This window comes from Buteo buteo, chromosome 1 (genome assembly GCF_964188355.1).
Source record: "Buteo buteo chromosome 1, bButBut1.hap1.1, whole genome shotgun sequence".
NCBI lineage: Eukaryota > Metazoa > Chordata > Aves > Accipitriformes > Accipitridae > Buteo > Buteo buteo.
In genome coordinates this window covers 53,070,334-53,093,290 of record NC_134171.1, presented here as the reverse complement: position 1 = coordinate 53,093,290, position 22,957 = coordinate 53,070,334, and the positions used below count along the sequence as shown (strand labels likewise).

Genomic DNA, 22,957 nt, shown 5'->3' with positions numbered 1-22,957 from the left:
AAATGCAAAGCCCCGCACCTGGGGAGAAATAATCCCCTGCAACAACGCGGGCTGGGGTGCAGCTCTGCAGAAAGGCACCCTGGTAGACAGCGGTGGGCCTTGGTGAGAATTTATCTCTCTTTCACCATTAGGCAATGTGTTGTGTAAAGTAGGTGTACTACTGTTGCATTGACAGTCTATCTATCTGCCAGAAGCATCACTGGTGAAAGGCACTAGATAAATACAACATACTATATTCACCCATTCTGTGTTACTGCTGCTGCTGCCAATACACTTCTGTATCTCCTGGCAGTGATGAGAAGTGCAATGAACTGTCGCAGGATGCATATTGTAATGTCCTGTAATTGCTGTGTTATTTGTCATACATATGGCTAGAAAAGTATACAAAAAGTATTTACTGAGTCTCCAATTTCAAGTGACGACACCTAGCAAAATTGCAATCATTACTTTACAAGACTCTGTATAGCCATACAATTTCTAATATAACAAGCAACAGCATTTTTTTCTGAAATATTATTCCTAACTGGTGTACAAATGATATGTGTAGCTGCTGCCACAAAACAGCACGGTTAGAAACAGCACAAAAGAAAACCAGCTCCTCTGTATAGCTTGTGGCTTTAAAAGCAACCTTGCTATTTTCAGAAAGGCAAACCAACACAAGACACAAACTGTTAGTCCACAAGCGTACTACCATGAGGTATGGGAAGGGTACTACAAACAGTCTGAGAAGCAAGCAAGAGTGCCATCACACACAAAGGCATCACCGGCAGGGAAATAACAAGAAGGAGAATTATGTTGATGCCTTCAGGAAGGCACGTTGTAGCTGCCAAGTCTAGCATTAACTACAGTCTGCAGTTCTTTACTGTTTGGTGTGCTATCCTAAAACACAGGATGCCTCTCAGCTGCCCTGCTCTGCATCTTTTCACAGTTGCAGCAGATGCTGCTCTATGCTGAGAAAATGATGGCAAGAGGACAAGAAGCAAGACAAGTATGAGTGAAACTCTACAGACGCACTAAACGCTGTTGTCAGCAGGAAATCCCAAGTTTTGGTTTGCCTGACCCTACGCTGAGGAGTGAGAAAGAAGTTTTGCAGGCTCTGAGGTATACATGTGCGTATGCTGCTGCATAGGCAAGCTGCAAAAATGGAAAAGACCTATCACATCAGTGGCTTCATCCCCTTACACAAACATGTCAAATGGGATCATAATATATATGACCTCTTTTAGAATCTGTTTTTTATAACCTGCAACTCTGCAGACTACTGGTATGACATTCACAACCTAGCAGCTAAGGTACAGCAAAACAAAGAGAAATGACAGACCTTGACAGAACTAATAAAATTATTAAACTATTGAGGTTCCTTTCCAGAAGAAAGAATTTTTATAACTACTTTGCCTCCAGCCTAGTTTGTAGGTTACACATTGTTTGATGTACCTTTATTCCTGGATTAAACAACCCATTCTCTGTTCATACCAATACATTTAGTGGAGACATAAATGCCCAGCCTCACTATGTCACCCAGTCTCACCACACAGCTGCCACACCAGATCTCAAAATAAGGAAAAAGTATTTGTCAATCTGATTAATTCCCATGGGGTATCCTTTGATGCCCAAATGCTGATACCGTTATCCACACTGGATGGGGATTTAATTTTGCGATAGCTTTACTGATCTCAGTTGAACTACCTGCAAAGCAAAGTGCGGATCTAACATGAGTAAGGGAATTATAATCCCACATTTTAAAACATTCATCTCTTTGAATTTCTAATTTTGAAGCAATAAGGTAATGAATGATAAAAATTGTTTAAAAATAAAAAAGAAGATATAGTTGAAAAAATTGTTATAAAATAAAATACCTTTAACTGAGCTTGTATATAGAAAAATTCTACTCTTAGGGAAGTGACCATGCAGTCAGGTCACAGTTCAGCTTATTTTTGGTTATCGCTCATGAAGCATTGTGGGGAAAAATGTTATGTGTGGTATTTATGGTAAGTTTTTTTCTCATTATAATTACTGGGAAAATACCAATATTATCCCATACAAATTAACTACAATATAGGGCTATTCTGAAGATGAACTGAGTCATTTGAGAATGAATTATTAACAGACACATGCATTTTTCAGCATTTGTTGATTTTGTTTAGTATTCTGCACCGTAGGCAGCAGTTGTCAGGTCACTTTCATTTTCTGGTTTAGTACAAATTAATTACTTTGTAATTTAAAAAATTATCTCTGCTTCCAATGCAAAGAAAAAAACCCCCAACGTATTAGGATTTGCATATGTTTCTTTCCCCAAAGTATACCCACTTCTATAAATTCAAATCCTAGACTTAGAATTGGTAACATGTTGTTCATATATGTGATCCAAAAGTGTTTAAAAAAATACACAGAAAATGTAGAAAAACAAAAGGTCAACTCCATAAAGGAATAACCAAATTCCTTTTTGGGTGATTAAATACCATTGAGGTCAGAGGCTTGGGCATCAAAGTATCTTTGTAGATCTGGGTTATAGATCAATTTAGGCTAGCCGTGTTGTTAGACTTGACTGCTACACAGAACTGCTTGCAAGAAGTAGTCACTAAATTTTAGGAGAAAATAACTGATGTCATGGTTTACACTGAAGTCTTTATTTATGACTAATTCAGATAAAGCTTTCCAATGCTGCCTTTTTTTTCTTTTTTTTTTTTTTTCTTAGGACATTAAGGATTAATTCACAGGCAGGCTTAGGGAACAGGGCACAGCAAGCCAAGAGATTTGATTGTTGGCAGTGACAGCTGTGCCAGAAACTAGTAATACTGCTTGCTAGCCAATTTGAAGATCTGGATGAACCATGTTAAAGGAAAGGTTAAAGAACATTCTGGTTTTCAGCATAAGGAAATATCTACTCCAATTACTGCATTCTTGTGCAACCCCCCCTTGCAGAAAACTTGTAGGCAGTTGTATTGAGTTTTTTAAAGCCTTGGGGACATCCTGGCTTCAAGTGAATCACGGTTTAGGAAAAATGTTGTGAAAAGAATGACTAGGCAAAACAAGGATGACAAAAGACATGCTTTACTGCTATGCCTCCATTATTTGGAGGCAGAGGTCTCACCTGTCAAATAGGACGTACTACTTAGAACATGGAGAACGTAATGGGACCTTCTTGTTTTACAGAAGACACAAGATGCAGGCTCTCCCCTGTATAATGCATACAATCTAAAGTCCTAATCAAGCTTCCACACTTTTAGAAGTGGATTAGATTTAAACTTGAAACCACCTAATACTGGCCTTTCAAATGACAAATCCTTTGACTTCCCCTCTGCCCACCCCACTCCCCCAACTTTCCTGCAAAATTTCAGTGCCTGTGAGAAGGTGGCGGCACCCTCCCTTTACCCAGAAAAACAGTGCAGTGCAGTAGTCTGAGTAAAATCAGTCTTTGCCAATGGACTCTAATTCTGTCCTGAAGGAATCATAAAACACAGTAATGGCAATACTGGCTCAGTGATGAAATTCACAGCATCAGCACCTATGAGAAATAGCTCAAGACCTCCAAATTTATTTGGCATTTACCAAGAAAAGCCACTCTTAATTACTATCCATTCATGTTGCATTTGAGACAGTGATGTAAAGATTTAAGGAACATAGAAATTATGCTTTGCTTTGCTGCCACAATGTTTTGGCATTTGAAATGCTGACTGTCTTGATTTAAATGTCATCTGCAATGTGGGTCAAGCGTGAACAAAAGATGCATCTAGGAACTACTTTATGACTTGCGTGCCTCTACTCCTGATATTGCCTGTTGGCAGAAGATGAAAAGCTGAGATCCCAAAGGTATTGAGAGTAGCCATTTGTCTGGAAAAGTTGATTAACGTCCACTCTTACTCTTCTTGTTCCTCTAAGTTCATTTAAAAATTGTAGCAATTTGATCCAAATTAATCAGTGAAGCAAAGAACAAATGCCATCAACTTCAAGTGAGGTTATATGGCAAAGATCTACTTTGGGACTCTAGGGAAAGGGAACATTCCACTAGGCCCCCCTAGGGCTTTGCCTAAAAAAATTTGTATGCTTTTCTTCTCAAAATAGACTTCTGGGTACCATGAGGCACTGATTAGGAAAAGTGGCCCAACCTTCATGCCAGCTGAGAAAGGAAAGCTGCAAGAGCTCTGAACAGAAACTGGCTACACATCCAAAAGCTGAAATGCAGTAACTACCCAAATGTTTCATGGAAACGAAATGTGCTGTGGACTGCTTGAATCCTCCTATCTTTCTTAGAAGATATCACAAGGACCGTACCTTCAATAACACACTGTAATATCTGATGCTAGCTGGAAATCTGAAATGAAAACCTATTAACTACTTGTTACATCTGTGCAAACCCACTGACTTCAGTTTCTTTCATTTTTCTGACTTCTCTGAAGCTGGCTGGATAGCACTACAAGCAGAATCTGGTTTATTTTCTTTAAATACTTAAACTCATTTTCATTCTGGCCTTCAAAGCTCCCCAAGGTACAATTTAATCTGTTAAAAAAGAAAAAAAGAGCATCAGCTTTTTTCTTTATTGCTTATTCATGTTTCCCACTTTGCAGTAATTCTGCATGGTAAACAAACAGCCTCTCTCTTATGTGTTGGTTTGAGTTCCAATTTTGGCAGTTTTGTAAACTAAAGTTTTACACTCCCCCCATAGTTAGGATAACTTCATTCCCTAATGGATACTTAACACATCTAATTACTCTATTTTTGAGCTGCAAGTGCTGTTGAAAAATGTCTTCATTCTTTCATTCCAGGAGCTTTCCAGCTGCAACATTTTCTACTGAATAAAACATTTTCAGTGACTTTGCCCATAAATAATACAGCACAAAGACCAATGTAGTCCCAACTGTACATAATAACCTCAGAATTCCACTGAGGGTTTTCTAGTGACATCATAGTAAACTGCATGAAAAAGCTGAAGATGTATTAAATTATGGCTTGGATATATTTTATTCTTTTTTACACATGATAAGAAAACTCAGACATTTGTCACTGCAATTTGAACATTTTTCTGGACTACTTCAAAACTAGAAGGGACAAAATTTCAAAGCAGGATGCAGAGGCATATTTCATATTTATGAGGACAAACTGAATCAATGAATATATCATTATTATTTATTTTGCATGTACAAATTCCCATGTTATTTCTTCATGCTCCTTAGTCAAATGTAAAGCTTTTTAAACTTAAAAAATATAAAACCCCCAACCTCCCTCAAAACCTCAAGATCAACGTTGACAAACATTGACGCAGAATATCATTTTACTCCCCAATAAATTATGAAGGGATTATAATTGGGACTACCAAGTCAAACAGTTGGGTTGTGTCGAAATACCCCTGAAGTATTCCATGATCTCAAAGTCTGTTATTCAGATCTCAAAAGAAATGATAACTTGATTTAACTGGTGATGCAACTGCATCAGGGGAATGATTTGCTCATGTGATTTTAGTCTGTTTTACATGTGTCTGTCTTAGAGTGTTTAGCCCTCTAATAGATGAAAGTGTTGAGGTTGTTAGCTCAGAAAGGAAGGATAACAACCACAGACAATTTCCAATGGGGAACGAATAAGGACTGGTAATGCCTGCACAATTTGGGCCACAGGACACCAACTTCCTTTTCTGCCCCCGCTCAGGGAGAAAGAGAAAGGGTTTATGAAGTGCAAGAGGATGCTCTTAATGGGGAGGGTCAGGAGATAACCATGCACCTAAAGTGAGGGATTGCTTCTGCTCTTGGGTCTGAGTTTTGGCTCCCAATCGCAAATAAAACTTGGCTGCTATTGCAGATGTTTACTTGTCTATGTGCTGTCAAAGCCTGGATTGGTTTTAGTATGTAGAAAATCTTCACCTAGAGGAAAAGTGCCTTAGTGAGACCGCGGTGACTGGCTGGCATGCAGTGATGCTTGAACCTAACCTATGAATTCACAGGAGGTCAAGGCTCCCCCTGCCCAGTCTACCCTAGTGGCTCACTTCAAAGAGATTTGGAAAGCAGCTGAACTAGAGGCAGCAAGTCCTTAGGGTGATGATACACAGAAGACAGGGACTTGAATCAACAACGGGAGTGAGAAAACTGAATTTTCCCCAAGGTCAGCATTGAGCCTGACTTGAACGTCAGGTTCTTACCTTTCTGGAAGAAGAAATACAGCAGAATGGGCCTCTCTTCTTTAAAGTCACTCTATCATTTTTGCAAAGAAGGATTTATGGGAAGGGCTAACTTTGCCACTCTCACATACTTTCATGGATTAAAAACCTGCTATGGAAAAATGGCCAGCTACCGCTTGGAGTGCTGGGCTAGCTAATGCTTTGCTGTATTTTCCAGTCTCTGCTTTGACCCAAGAGGAAGGATTTGGAAGCAGGGGAGGTCACTGGAGCAGTGGGAGTGCAGATAAGTCAGCATGCAGCTTGCTGAAGGAGAGGAGACTGGAGAACAAAAGGGCAGCGAGAGAGGGTAGGAGACCTAGAAAGGTTTCTGTGGTAAGGAGACATGAGATGATGTGGAAAAAAGGACTGGAAGGTGTGACAGAAAAACAGTTCACCATAAAAAAAACAGGGGAAGACAAGGACATTCATGTTAGGGAGGCATGAAGCAAAAGAACCAATAGACAGAAAAAAGAGAACAATGTGATCTTTTAATGTAGTAAGAGAGCACCTGGGAGCACAAGGAGCAAAGGTGACTAGTAAGTGAATTTTTATTGTTTGTTGCCTTGGCAAGAAAAGGTGAATTCAGCTTTGAGCTACCCATACATTGAAGAAGCATTGGGCTCCTCCTGATCAGAGTGTCAGAGCACAAGAATTGTGGAATGCATTTGAATGGAAAGCATAGCCTGAAGATACACAGCAACAATATATACTTTCCCATTTCAAATACTAATACACTGGTTATCTCAAACTCAATTGCTTCTTTCAAAATATGTATGTGTGCATACACATGTATATATATGTGCCACAGAAGAGTATCTACCAGATGCCAACAATTCTGATCCTAAAGACAAAGTGCCTTCAGGGAGACTGGCAATCTATGGTATATTGTCATTTTTTTAGCTTCCAAACTACTTCTCAGGATGATAAAAGTTTCTTTCTTTTCTCATATTTAAGTATACATGTATATACTTATTGTTTGGGTATATTTTATAAATTTATACATATGATCACTCCCCTTTTTCCCTCAATTCATTCATTATCAACTTACTGGATGGAGTTCTCAATGCGTGTGATGGTGAGGAAAGCTGCTAGGTTTGCTGTGTAGGACGAGATGACAATCAAAGCAAAAAGCCACCAAGCTCCCATCATCAGTCGGGTTGCCAGGGTTGTGTAAGGAACCTCTCCTCCTGTGGGGAAGAAGGAAAAGCAAGAGTTTTCATTTGGCAGAAGGAAACCCAGATCCTCATTGCTTATGCATTTCTCAGGAGAACTAGGCCCCAAGGTCAACAGGGTAAAGCAGTTTACTAGAGCAAGGTGTTTTAGTAAACTGAGCAGGACTTGGAGCCACACTTTCTATGCAATGAAAAGCACTGAAGGAAGCCCACACTGTCAGCCATCATTACTGTATTTAATTTCTTTTGCTATTGTGCCTTTAATTGCAATTCATCTGCCAGTCCCGTCCAGTAATGGAAATAGACTTCAAGATCACAGAACAAAACTAGCAAAAGTAAATTCTTACAATGTTCTTTCCTTAGAGATCTTATCTACAAACCTTAATTAAGTTTTTCTTGCATTCTTGAGAACATAAAGTTAAAAAAAAAACCTCAAAACACAATTACTTTTCACAGTTCTGTAGGCAGGCAGATGCTCGTGAGAACCATATGTATGTGTACAACTTGCTGCGAGTGAACTTGGACATGCAAAAAAAAAAATAAAAAATCACATGTGTCGAAGAAGAATGCAAAATTGTTTTGTGTTCCCATAGTTGCTTTTCTTTAAAATCCACCTGCCAAGTAAACAAAATATTAGCAGCGGTTAAACCTACCAGGATGAGCTGCACAGCACTGCTTGTGAGACCAGAGCCCAGTTCAGCAAGAAAAGCATTATTTTTTATTCAAATAGCTGCCCCCAAAACACACTAGTTTGGAGTCTTTGAGAGAGTTCTTTCAGTTAAAAACATACAAATCACAGATTTTTAGATGAAGGAAAATTCATTGTTTTAAAAATACCCATTTTCCTTGCAGTTTAAGTTTTGTCACAGCTACAAGTAACTAGAGGGAACAAGTGAACGCAAAAAACATCCACAGTCAACTGCTCAAAACATTCAACTTTTTCCTCTCCCCCTATACTCTTCAATTTGAACAGTTGTCATTATTTTTGAGGTAGCTTTCTCAGATGCAAAATCTTATGATGGTACAATACCTAGGATTTGCAAAAGCAGTTTGTTACAGAGTCAATCATCTGGAAATATTTTGTGCTGGATCTTCACTTACATAAAAATTCCTTCACATTTCCCTTGCAAGTAGGTTTAAAGGGAATATAAATTACAACTATTCCCATTCCAAGTACAAATAATTTTCAATTATGTACATGAACTAGATATTTAATCAATGCTTGAATATGAAGAATCACCTTATTGTTTTGTTCAAAGCTTGTCCTAACTATACAAAGCATTGGGAACTCTGCATCACCATACCACAAACAAATTTGAAGCTTTTTTCCTACTTCAGTGATGTGGAGTTGTAACATGTGGAATAATAACTGACTCCATTTATATTTTTGGTATATAAGTATTGAATTCCTTTGCCTTTTAAGAATTCCAGTACTGAAAGACAAAATCTGCATTAGACCTGCGCAGTCAGAAATAAATTTCCTTTTATTTCCAAGATGCCATATAATTATCTGAAATAAGATTCTGCTGATCAGATTGGGAGATATTATTTCAATACAAGGACTTTAAAAGATGAACATTAACTTCAACATCTGACGATTTGGTTTTCTCTCCCACATAAATTTTAAATGTTTTTTAATAGAATATTTCTGCTTTACAACAGGTTTTGCAATGTCTTTGGAATACTTCATTTAAAAATTATTTTTAATAAAATGAGAGGAGCAGACAGCGATAACAATTTATCAGGAAAGGCTGTTTGTACTTTTAACTTTCAGGTGTCAATTCCTGGAGATAATCTTCATATTGAATTGAAATGGGCAGAATAATATAGTAGAAGTCAATGATGTCCTGGACATCCTTGCGTTTTCATTTTTCAGCTTAATGAGTAAAACTTTAAGTTCTGACTTTTTTTTTAATTGAAATGAAATGTCAGAAAAGAGAGGACCACTGAAAGTCAACACACCTGCCTTCTGGTTTTCAAGCGAGGATGCTGTGCAACAAGCGACCATGAAAGTCTTCATAGACCTCTCAGCCGCAGCATTCCCCTACTGTTCATGCAGTGTAGTTTTCCCATACGTTGGTAAGGTTTCCCCACTATTCACTGTTACCTTTTCTTTTTTAACACCCATGTTAACAACAGACTTTAAAAAACTGTGAGTGCTGGTCATCCCAAGTGCTTTTAGTTCACCCAGGTGTTTGTGAAGTCTCGTTCCTAACTCACAGTTGTACCTTGTATATCAGTAGTCAATAAATGAAGATGGAGGACAAAGCTTGCATCCAAGTACACATACAATAAACACATATCAAAATAATTCATCACTCCCGTCCCTACTCTAAAATCTTTGCACTGATGCTTCTTAAACTCCATTTCTAAAGCAAGACTGACACCGCAACTGCATAGGTGCATGATTTTTAAGTAGTATGGACAGGGCAGTCCGCCTGTCCCAGTGAAAGAAACAAACAAACAAAAATCAAAGATCTTTTACTGCCACAGTATCATTTCTTTGGCAGCTATTAGGAGACCTAATGTGATACAGTCTTGTTCTATCGTACTGTTTGCTAAAACACTTCCCGAACCATGACAGCTCACCTTAAAGAAACCTTTTTGCTACCTTCCCCCGATTTTGTTTCTAGGGATAAAACTTTCCAGAGTTTTCTTTCAGTCCAAATTTACATGTTTTCTCAGTGCAGAAGAGTACCAAGTCATTCAGGAGAGCAACAATCATTGGTTTTCCATTAACATTACCACAAAGAAGAGCTACAGACCTAACAGTCACAATTGTTCACTGTAAATTAGTATGCAGAAGGGACATGCATATAAACCTCCTTGGGCTCTCCTTCCCAATATCTAGTATGAGTTTCAGATTCATGGACATCTTTATGGATGACAGCATATTCTAGTTACAAGAGGCTATGCACAAGACACATGGTGCAAGGGAGGAGGGAACCAAGAAGACAAAACAAGTCTTTCCCTGCTATTATCTTTCATATCATAACAGCAAAGCTTAATAACCCCTAATGGCAAACAGGCCACGTGATGCCATGTAAACACATGCTGGTGACCAGAGTAAAATCTGTGCTATCACACCTCATTCCTATAGCAAAATTCATCAATGGGAGTTAACATGCTGGTTATGGTTATACTAAAAACTACTGTTGTAGCATGCTGAGCAACACTTAAAAATACTGAGCTCTGCTCATGAAACAAATGGAAATCAAAGACAACACTCAGCAGTCCTGGAGTTGCTTTGTCATCTTAAGAGACAGACCTCAAATGAATACAGGGCCTGTATTATTCTTTTGACTTGTCCCTTCCAGTACACTGGCAGAAGGATATAATGCAGCACAAAAATGCCAATACCCATAGATTACCTATGTTGTGACTACAGCTCCTAGTATAATTCAGCTGACAGTTTTGAAGTGTACTAAAAATCATTTAAAAATCTAATCTGCCTTTCAAATTTTCAGATTGCATGTGCAGGAAGGAAAAGAGATTTTCTAGAGTAAACTGAACTAGCAAAAATCAATCTTACTGGGAGTTTTCTGAAAGAGTTGAATTACTGTAGAAGTGCCAGTGAAAGAAATTACTTTTAGTCCTCCCACTCTCATCTAATGCAGCTCTCCTTCATCAATCCTAGACTAGTTTAATGCTGGCCTACTTCAGATGACAGGCTTAGGCGGCAACTTATCTTATGAATTCTTGTTTAGTCCCATTTCTTTCCAAGTGCTTCATGCTAAATATCAGAAGGTAAGAAAAATAACTCATTGCCTTGACAATGCAAACAATACAATGTATAATTATGACAGACTTAAATATCAGGAAAAACCCACCTTAGGAGATAAAACATGAACCTATACAACTCCCATACAGATTTCTAATACCTTTTAAGTTATTCTCTCTTGTTAATAGTAAGTTTAAGGGTTTCTTCAAGTAAAAAATCACAAGAGAGGATTACAGGCAAGGAGGAGGAATGAAATAATGAGAAAAATGGACAAAACAGGGGAATTGAGGATCACAGCCTGGTGAGATCTTGGTATTCCATAACTCTGGACTAAATTTGAATAATTCAAAATGCATAGGCTGTTTCTTCAAACATCTTGTTCTCAGGGATTTGTCAACTGTTTGCCTGAAGAGAAACTGCATTTGTCTGCGTAGTCCAGAACTATGAAAGCATTTCAAATAGAAATGGAAAAAATTCTTTTTTGTGGACAAAAAAGAAATGGTGAAACGTTTCTTGCAGAAGTTTTAACTGCATTTGGCACTTCTGAGATCAAGCCTGGTAGCAGCCATCTTGCTGAAAAGTGGTGCAACTTTTGTTACCAGTAATTCATGCAATAAATGTGCAAGATAAAATCTCTCTCTGATTTAATATCAATTTAACAACTTCACTGGGAATGCACAGTATTTACAAATAAAATTCATTTGCTTTACCAGCTCAAAAATAATTTTTTTACTATTACCAAAGCAAATAGCTTGGCAGCATAGAGTCCACACTGTTGAGAAAACTCAGAATTGATTATTGAGAACAATAATGCCTTTTGAAGATTAATTATTGAAACATACTTTTTAAACAGCTACACACACAGAGAAAAGCCATAAACCACAATTATTCTATGTCCTGAATTTGATAACTCTATTAAATGATGTTTCTGGGGGGAGTTGAGAGCTGGACTGGGAGTCTACTGCAGCTACTCCATATGTGAAGAGAGAGGCTTGGATGAGAAGACTCTGCCCTTCTCCTACAAGAAGGAGACTACAAGAATCACAGCTTGTAATTTCTATTTGTTATAACCACAGCTGTCAGGGAAATCCCAAAGACTAGGTTCTTATTATAGACAAAACTCAGTTTGTCACCAATACTTACCATCAAGGCTACCCTACCATTCTCACTTCAAGAAGATATATCAGTTGCGAATAACTTTGTCAAATTTCAATCATTTAATTTGCAATAGTCTCTGCTACAGGTCTGCAGTAAGCTGAATTTCTGTGTAAGGAGTTTTAGTGAGATTTTTTTTCAGATAATTTTGAGAACCATTAAAAAAGATGTTAATTGTGACTGTTTTGTCGAGGAACTGTAATACTATCAAACTTGAAAGCAAGGATCTTGACTGTGCTTGGAAAAGGAAGGTGAAAAAATAATAGGGTGGGTTATCTGGGGACAGATTTTGGTTTTGCTTTTTCTTGCAAAAATTCTGCCCACATTTAGTGAATTATTGGCCTTTGGAAAAAGACACAAAGGACTGGGAGTTGGCTGCAGTTTAGCCTTTAGCTTGTTAGAAGAGTCACATCAATTATGCTGTGCATCTGCAATTTCCATTTGCACAAATATAAAGTGTAGAGTTCTGTTGCAAACAGTTTAGATCAATGTACATCTCATGTTTTCTTTGTGAAAGGGACATTAATAGAGAGTGGGTGTAAGGGGAGTAGTTTGTATTAACAAAGAGGCAAAGGCATTTTATATTTCAGCTATTTTTGCCATGAGAAACAAAACCTAAAGTTTGAGCTCTGATATCTTTACAAAACTCTGCAAAGCAGAGCTCTTCAAAGGCAGAATCTTTCAAGGCATTAGCTATTGCTATTGTTCTGTTAAAAACTTTCTTGATAATATAAAATCTCTCCTGTTTTCAGTTGGAAATGTTCAATTCAGTATAGGACCAAAAAAACCCGCAAACCTCTACAGTCAATGAAGCCTGTACTTATTTGTACCAGCTGAATAAATGCAGCTTGGAAGGTGTTGGAAAATCTCTCATCATGAATTTTTCTTCCTTTCTTTTCATTTTTCACCCATACTTTTCCTTTCTTCCTTGAACTGTGCAGAATGCAGTCATTTCCATAGCTTATAAGCTGGCATGTCATAACCTGAGTTTGTAATATTACATGGTGTGCTGAAGTTAACACCCATTGACCACAGCAGGCATGGCATGTATTCTTCAACAGGAGAATACAACCCCTTGAATTGGTAATGCCTTTCAAATAAGCTTGTAAATCAGTGGCTGAATTCCCTAGCCTTGCAAATATTGGCAGATTGCAGGGAATTGAGAGTAGGGAAGGAACTGAGCATGAGGCAGGGCTGGCAGCCAGATTCTACAAGGTCTGGACAAGTTCAAGAGCCAGCTATTGCTTTTATTCACCACACCACCTGTTTCTCCCCTAGCATTTTGTTTTTATTAAAATGTAGTGATTTTTGTTTATTTTTTAATTTATATATGAAAAGAGACATTCAGATATTTTGTTTCACACATGAAACATTTCTTCAGGTCTTACTTCCTAAAAAGAGAGCACTGCATCTAGGTATTATTACTACCATTGCTATTAATACTGTGACAATACTCCAAATATATTAGGTAGTAAGTTATAGGAATTGTTTTTTTTGGTTCACTGGAAGCAGTAGGATCGGAAGAGAACCAATTTTTTTTACTAAAGTGATTATAAAAGGTTCCATCATATCCAAAAGATCAAGCAACTTTTTTTTTTTTTAATAAAATAGTAGAAGTCATGCATAGCAGGCTTTTTCATTGTCAAGATATTCTCACATATTAGTTTGCTAAAAATAAACACGATATAAATGAGAAACTAAAATCACTTCAAAAGATATATTTGAAACATTTAAAAATGTTGAAATATTTAGAAATCTTCATATTTTCTTCTATTTACCATTAAAACAATTTAGTGGAGCCATTGTAAATTCATGGAAGTGTTGGCATTCATTACTCTCAAAATTTGAAATATTAGATAAATTTTTGATGTCTATCTTCCTAGCATACAATTGATAGAGGAGACATTTTCATATGCCTACTCCAACAGTATTAGAGCTCTCCTGAGTTTAGAGCTGGCCTATTCTTTTTGCTGAACAGGAGTCCTTTATATGTTGAACTGTGCTTAAGGGAAAAAACAAACTTATCCTATCTCTGTCTATACTGAAAATCTCCTTGTGTATCCTCTGTTACTAGCTTCCAGGGGTATTCTCTCTCTTCAGGCACTGTTCAGTGTCTGGCTTGGGTGTGGCTCCCAGCAATACATTACAAAGCATTTTTCTGTATGCCACTGGTGTACTTGCCATGGACACACTTTGGCTTCCTTTTCCTCGTTATTTCTACAGCCTTCCTCCTCCTTCTCTGAATGATTTTGAGGAAAAGGGCTGTTGTACTCTTTGAGAAATACTAATGTTTTGTATAATTATATAACTTCAATACTAGACTTTTTAATGGTGATATCTTTTGGAACTGTCAAGTGTCTGTCTATATTTGTGAAGTCTTTCAAGCTGTTACATCCGTATATTAAGATGGAAGAAACACTTGAGTTGAAGGTTCATTTTGGTCTTCAGGCTTTACATTAGATTTTTTTTGTCAGCTTTCTAAAACCTTCCCAACGCTCCAGGACTGAGATCCACAAATAGTGGTCCTGGAAGCTCCTTAGCAAGCTCTTTTAAATTGTTTAGGTGACATTTGTTTGGATTTGCTGATTTGAAAATGTTTGACATTAGTAGCTACCATTTAACATCCTCTTGATATGGAAAGTATTTAATTTGTTTTTTTCACAAGCACAGAAGAGAAATATTTATTGCCTATCTGGCATAACTATTTTGAATGGTATCACCTTCACCTAATGCACCATTATCATTAAGGTTTCTTTAGCTCCTAATAAAATATTCAAAGCCCTGCTTCCTGTTTTTCTCCATTCTGACTCACCTCTGTGTACACTTGCTCCCCATGTCATTTTTCCTGAAGTTTGTAGCTTCTAACTCTTTGGTGTGATCAGTGTTCCTTTTTGTTCCCATCTGCTCTATATGTGCATTCAAGATGCTTCAGCATGGGCAGCCTGAGACTTGAAACATACATCATTCAGATTGAATGCCCCCATTATATCTCACATTTTCCCTTATGCATTACAGATACGCACTAGAGGAGCCAATCATTATCTACTCCAGTGTGATTTGGTGGTCTACAGCAGATATTGACTCCCACCTCATTTTGTGCTCCAGCCATTAGTACATGGTCCCACAAGAAATTAAGATCAATTCTTTCCAAGTTCTCAATGCCTCTGAAATACCTAATGCCATTTTGACATAGTGACACTCTTCTCCCCCTTTTGCCCACCTTGTCCATCTGTTTTTCAGTACTTTCCAGTGTCATATGTTCCTACTAGATTTCAGTAACACCATGAAGACCAAATCTATATTTGTGAGTAATTCCAACTGCTCTTGTTTATTACTCAAGATTTCTCGCACTGGTCTACAGGCAATTAAAGAATGTGTTCACTTTGTGATTTGGTGCCCTGATTAATTTTTTTTCCCCTTAACATCTTAATTCTGAACTAAACAATCACTTACTCTCTCCCATTTGTTGTTGTTAGTGTAATGATCCCCTGACTAATCTCATTACACTTGCTCCCTGGAAGATTGTTTCCTTTCAGCTGAGTAGGAAGCACTGCCCTCACTGCCCTCCCAGAAGGGAAGCAATGATCCACAAAAGAAAGCTCTCCTCATTTATTTTCCCCTTTTACGTGACAGGGAGAGTATCTGATACGAACTTTCTTCTCCTTCAGGCTTATTTCTAATCACTCCTAGTCATCTGAAATCTGTAAAGTGGTTTGAAAAGCTGCATCTTATACATCCTTATAGAGCCTTATCAACAACTCTGGAAGCTAGCTAACCTGAGGGTATATGCATAACCTTATGCAGGTAAATGTAGGCTCCGTCCAACCTCCTACCGAGGAGGCCAGGCATGAGCCACCCCCAATCTGAAAGAGATTACCATGCTACCTTGTCACTCTTGGTTACTGCTGGCCAGTAATCACCTCCAAGTTATATTTCATATCTTGCAAACTCCCTCTGAAAATCCTCCATTTGCTACTGCTGTGCATCTGTTTGAATGTGCCTTTGGCATTTGACTTGCATACTAAGGCTCATTGCTCAGCTCTGTTTCCTCATTAATAGGAAGAGATTACCCATGCTGATATTTCAAATGCTGGGGCTAATCAAGGACCAGTGGCACTGCCACCAAGCCCTCATCAAGTTGTGGCCCAGTGTACCCATCTCATAAACCTGGTCGGACAGCCTTGACACATAACCTGATGGACAAATAGAAACATCCAAAAGATGGCCCAAATGACTACTCACAAATTATTTTGCTTGAAACACCTGATCCTCAGTCATGTTCTTTGAACCCTCCCTCTCTGAAGCTAGAAAATGCTCTAGCACCAAGGAGAGAGCTGGCGCTACCCTGTGCAAAGCATTTCAGCCTACTACAGTATTGGCTCACCACTGGATTAGCAATCTACAGAGTGTTTACATGTTTGAGTCTTTGCTACTTCTATTATCAAATTATTTTTCTGTCTGTCTTCAAATGCCAAGTGTGGGAAAATAATGGAAGATTGGTGAGAAGGATTTTAAACACGCTCAAGTGACTTACAACTGAGGTGTCGAAAAACATATATATCATACTAATTGTTGTTTGGCCTTGTGTGTCGGATAAGTAGAACATCTATGTTTAGATAACGTAGGCCTGTGTGATAGAGGCACCCTGTCGAATGTGCTTGAGATTCCTGCCCTGCTGTGGGAAAGATCAAAGCACAGTGGTAAACTATGCCTGCGCAAATCCCTGAAATACAGGCGAAAACAGCAGGTTCGTTGATCCTCTAGCATGGACTGAGCTCCGCGGTGCCTGCATCCCCGCTTGTGTGCCTCTGCCCAGGTGCTACTTCGGGCATCCCCTGGTTGGTGAGGTAACGAAAATAAATTTAATCTTTGCATTTCATACATGGTTTTGTGGCTGTTCCTGCATCCTGCCTGTGCCTGCTCATGCACGAAACCTACCCAGCTTGCTCTCTCTACTGCAATGGCTTCATTCTAGTGACAGAGGGCTAATCATTTGGCCACCAGACTCCCTTGTAAAACTCTGCCAAGGTACAGCAGGAACTGTCATAGACATCCTTGATTAAAATTTTGTTTGAAAATTAATCTATCTGCAAAAGTCTGCCAGACACAGCTATTCACTACATGCTTCCAATCACTTGTTTATGCAGAGCCCCCCTTTTCTCCTTGGATCTAATTTATACACAACAGTAGTTAGAGGCTCTATAAAGCTGAAAAATAATTCGTGACAATAGCACTGCTAAGGGCAAATCAAGGAGGGCAGCCAGATAGAACATCCCTTTAGGTAAATGGGAGTTGTACCCGTAAAAGTCAGCTTTAACCCTGTCTTAATCCTCAGGTACTGAATACAGGCTTTCTAAATGTTCAACATTTCCATTTTGAGAACGAATGGGTTAGAGTCTCTTTTAAATCACTCCTAAGCTGTGACTAGACCATGCAGGATTCAGCCTCTAGAATAATCTAGATAGAACCACACAGGATTCAGTTCTAGAATAATCTAGATAGAACTGTGCTCTGTCTGCTACTACTTTTTAAAGCTGCTGCTTTTTTATAGCTGTAAAACCAATCCATAAACCAAACCCCTATTCATCCTAAACATAATGATCAGGTTTGCAGAGAAGAAAGCAGAGAATGAAAACAGAGAAAATTTGTTTCATAGGAGAAGCAATAGCAAGTCAAAACCAAAATCTAATGGACTTTGTTTAAGGCTATATTAAACATATATTCAAGCCTCTGATTAAAAATGAAAACAGTATGATGATGAACATTTTTACTTACTTGTTCTAATCAGGATTTTTTAGATAAAACACTAATATTTAAATATATACCAAAAGTATAAAAAAGGGTCTAATAACTGCATTCCAGAAGAAAGGGATCTAATGTGATAATGGAAAGTCTAACCTCTTCTCAGCTGAGCTGAGATTCCAATTTTCTGCATCACTAGCAATGATAATGTTACACAAACAGTGTTCAATCATTAAATTAATTCCCATTAAATCAATGTCCTTAAAGGCCAAGCAGTCCTTTAATAATTACCTGATTAAAATGATGTTAGCATAACATACTAGTTATAGTATATTTATCATTCTCTTCCCAATAATAAATTGTTTCTTTCCACCCATCTTACTGAAATGGTGACAATGAGGCAAAAGTTGGGACGGGAAGCACACCATATCACCACATAGCAAATGGCTGTGGTCTAGCTTCTCCTGGTATGAATGATACTTCAACAACATACATTAATCAGATTTGCATTTCTATTATGTCGTATTTACAGTATGAATCTTCAAGAGCTATAGGAATTAATTCCTGGCTTTTAAGCCTAGACCCACAAAACAAATTACTTCTTTCAGATATTAGCAACTTTGCCATGGTCAAATTCCATCTTTCTGCAAAATTAGCAAAATATGGTGTTCTCAATTGGAAATCAAAGTGCATCATAGATAAAAGAAAATGCTACAAATAATAGTGTGCAGTAATTTAATGCCAATACATTGTAGTGACTTGTGCAACATAATTACACAGAGAGAGGATGGATAGACTTTACAGTGCTTCTAAAAGTTCTGGAAAATGTATCATAAAACTATATTTTGTTTTTCTCTTCTGCTGTCATTGCAAAAGAAGAGTAATGACTGGAGCTAAAGTTTGAAAGTGGAGGTGTCTGCTTGTATTTGCTGAAGTTACTGGGAGCTCCTAGATGAAGCATTACCAGACTTCTGCTACACATATCCAGATGCTGACCTACCATGCAAGTCTTGATATTTGAAAGTAAATCTTTTGATGGCTATAACTATGGCCAGACTGGAACTGTGAGACTTGCTGCCCACCTCTAATGAGTAAGTTGGCCAAAATCTTTCATATTAATGCTGCTGAAATGCATTGTTTTATCAGAACACTTAGCAGTGTTTCAAATTTAATTTGGGGTTTAGCAAATACGGTACCATTCAATTACATAATCATAAATAATTGTGCAATAAGCCTAGCAATTTTACCAACAGCTGTTTGCTCAAAAGACGCTCTGACAGATAATCTTTCGTTGCTGCTTTTATGGCATAGGACAATAATTTTACATGATACAATTATACACACACGTGGAGGCAAACACAGACTAGAGCTCAATGTGCATGTGTAACAAACACAAGGATCTTCTGGGATCCTCTTCTATAGCACTGTGATGTGTGCTTTTAAGATTGCACCTGACTGCCTGCCCATATAAAGGCATTATTTGCAGCCACTGTGAATGCATCAAAATGATATATGCTCGCTATTATTTTAGAGAATATTGGCACCTGATCTTAACAAATAACATTGCACGTTGGCAACCTTCTGATTAGATTTCAAGAGATGCTGAGATGCAATCTCCCTATTACTAATGGCTGGATTCAAATGCTCTACAGCCTCAAACAATCAACCACAATTATCATCTACGGTACATATTCTTAAGTGGCTAAGAAGCTAACTGTCACATACAGTTTGCATAGTGGTGGCCTTTCCATAGACTACTGACAGTGTTATATGTAATACGTTCCGGGATGGCAAAAAGAACTGTGCACAATGGACTGAAAACAGGCCATCTGTACATACAATTAACATTAAACTGAACAATGTCATTAATGAGGTATTAAAGTGCTGCTTTAGCTAAAAGCCTGTCAGGGAGGACATTATGAACACAAGGGAGAAAGAGTCCCCTCTGGTTGAAACTGAGCAACTATGAACCAAGCAAAACAAAAGACAATTCAGTGAGACCATAAGGACAAACAATAATTCCAGTAAAGCCCCTGCATCTTTTGACAGGTACTTTTCTCCATCATGTTTTTTTACCTCTACACAGTTCTGTGACTCCAGATTTTGAGGGTGAAGGGAATTTTTGAAAAAGATCACATACTGAAAGATAGTTTTTTGCTTGAATTTTCAAAGTATTATGAAATGCTTTATAAATCTGTTCTTGCAAGATTTCCAAGCATCCATCATCACAGAGTGGCACCTGTTGACTTCAGAGGCAAGTGAATCACAGACATCTTGGATACAGTAGTTCAGTTTTCATGTCACTAATTCTAGTTATCCTTTAATTTTCAGAGTGCTTCTCTGTCATGAACTCCTAACCTTACAGAATTCAGTCATCACTAATGCAGAAGCTCTAATTATGTTCCTAAATAACACATTTTAAAATTTAGACTAAAATTCTACTGCAGGTACATCCTGTAATGTTGTTATCAAAGTGATCTCTAAAACACAGATGACCTAAAGTGGTACTATGACAGTTCATAGTGAACAGATGAAAGAACAAAACCCTCATTCTTTTAAGTTTCACTGAGAATAATGCTATAATGTCATTTATTGATGAAAATCGCTAATACAAATGCTTATGTTTGAAAGTTGAATAACCTGGGTTTTACTGCAAATCAGCTATCACCCTGTTTAAGATCATGACTTGGATTTGTTAGAAGTGAAAAGTGACTTCAAAGATGACTTTAGTGGATAGCAAGGGTTATCCTCTTTGGGGATAGATATAGAAATGAAAGAAGCTATTGTAAGAATGGAATACATGCTTATACCTAAAAATGTTCTATTAGCAAGTATATCTGGGCATGAAGAACAAACACTCACTCCCACTCAACAGATTTATTGTCATGGTTCCTTAACAGCCTGTTTGCAGAAGACTTTCTATCTTTCCCCTTCACTGTTATCTTTACTTTATCCTAGTGTGGAGGAAGCAGACTTTTCAGTCAAAATCACACGTGTTCCTTCATCTCAGTTGTTGTCTGGTAGATGAGGTATCACACATTTTTAACCCAACACCATCTCACTAACTTTGAAAGCACTGAAAAGGTAAAGTCCTACTTTATGATCTCTCCCTTCCCTATTGACAGTGGAAGAATAGAAATTAAGCAGCAGGAGGTTCCTACACCAGGATGCTGCTGTAATGAAGGCAAACCCCTTAATTTGCATGCTGGGAAGCTGACTAAATAAAAAATACAAATAAAAAGACCAACAGTGCTCATTTTCCCATATTTGCTGAGAGTGGACCTTCATCTCAGCAATCAAGGAAAGCAACGGGTTGGTTAACTTAATCAAAAGATTAATTTGGTATCATTATTTGCGTCCTTTCAATATTAATTTTGGTCTACTCTTTTTATACACATTTTAATATTACAAGAGGTCTGAGGAAAAAAACCTCAACAGCTGAGGAAGGGAGACTTTCCCGTCAGCAGCTTCAAAACCTCTTTGCTACTCCTGCCTTTACAGTTTGCAGGCAATTTTCCTGGTACCTACCCACCAGTTGGTGTTATGAAGAGCCGCATGGGTGGATACAGCTATGGCACAGCTGTTGCAGAGGAGGGACTCCCCACAGATCAGAAAAGCAATGGAAAACTGTAGCGTTCGCTACATATCAAGGTGCCACGCTTAGATCACTGGTCGGCCCGGACCAGGGAAAGAGACAGATAACACACGCAGTGTGAGCGCCAACTTCCCCCTTTTATTGCGCAGTTAATTCCTTTTATACTAACAAGTGGAGGTGGGGTTACAGGTACATCACAAGGCTGCGACTAACCCTCTAACTTTCTGTGACATCGCGAGATCTTCTGAACGCCGACCCCTACAGAAAACTACCATGGGTTCCCCCCTAAAGCCAGGTTCATCTGGTGCCTTGGATATCCTCTGCTGAAAAAGGCTCATCAGTTTGTAGATGAAGCTGGTGTCATCCAAGCAGAGGGGGAGTATTTTTAATAAAGCTAAAACTCATTTCTCACTTCCTCCCTACCTTAAACAGCCAAAATTGCCAACTTAAGTGTAAGCTTCTGTGCAGGAAAATCAAACAGCAGGACAAGTAAGCCTTGCCTCTTCAGCTTCTAAACACCTTTGCAGATAAAAATGTGGGTTACAGTCCTCCTCCATGCAAGAAGCATTCAGTTCCCGGCTAAATTGTTCTTCCTCATTTCCTCAATTAAATATATATTATACACAGGTGAACTCTGTAAAGTCAAAACTGATTACTTAATCTGACTCTAACTTATCTATTCTTTACCCAAATATAGTATAAAGTCATATTAGAAATCATAACAATTAAAGAAACCGTTCTGAGTAAAATATTCACCTCAGGATGCTTTTGAAAGACCACAGAAATTGATAGATGCCACAGACATCTAATTCTGCTTTCCCTTTTGCCTCATTTGGTCTTGATCAGCATTTATACTATAGCCAGACAGACATTACCTTCTCACAGTCAATTAATCAGGCTTGGAGCTAGTCCTAGGGGAATGAGGGTGTTTTTTTGGGCTTTCACACCACCATTCATTCTCCACCTCCTCACAGAAGGTGTGTCAGACACATCTCTAAATATACTGCCTCATGTACCCACTGCTATTACTCAAGCAAGCAGGTGCACACAAGATATAGAAATCCATTATTTTAGATGCTTCCAAGAACGGCCTGAGTCTTAACTTCAATTTAGGGGAAAATCCAAGCGTATCCCCTGGCACTTTAATGCTAGCGATATCACATTGCTGCAAACAAATGCCCATGCTACCGAACAGTTTACTTGGACCATGGTTATTTCTTGGAATTACATTGTCAAAAAGAGACAATCAAATAAACCTCTGAAAGTGGTATGCACATGAAGCTACATCCAATGTTTGCATATGTGTACTGTATACATGACAATAATTCTCAGTATATGTTGTCAGTTCCAGTGATGGCTTGTACTTTCCAAACGCATTTGAGACATAGGACACAAGTTGCCAAAATTTAGTTATTTTTTTGATGCTG

General features: G+C 38.1%; 1 protein-coding gene across 1 annotated transcript in view; it reads right to left on the bottom strand.

The window, feature by feature from the left end:
• The window catches only part of GRID2 (glutamate ionotropic receptor delta type subunit 2), a 737,675-nt gene that overhangs the window by 101,803 nt on the left and 612,915 nt on the right, over nucleotides 1–22,957 (bottom strand). The window contains exon 12 of the mRNA XM_075030714.1: nucleotides 7,194–7,332. Coding sequence (XP_074886815.1) covers nucleotides 7,194–7,332 — 139 coding nt within the window. The remainder of the gene's footprint in view (nucleotides 1–7,193; nucleotides 7,333–22,957) is intronic.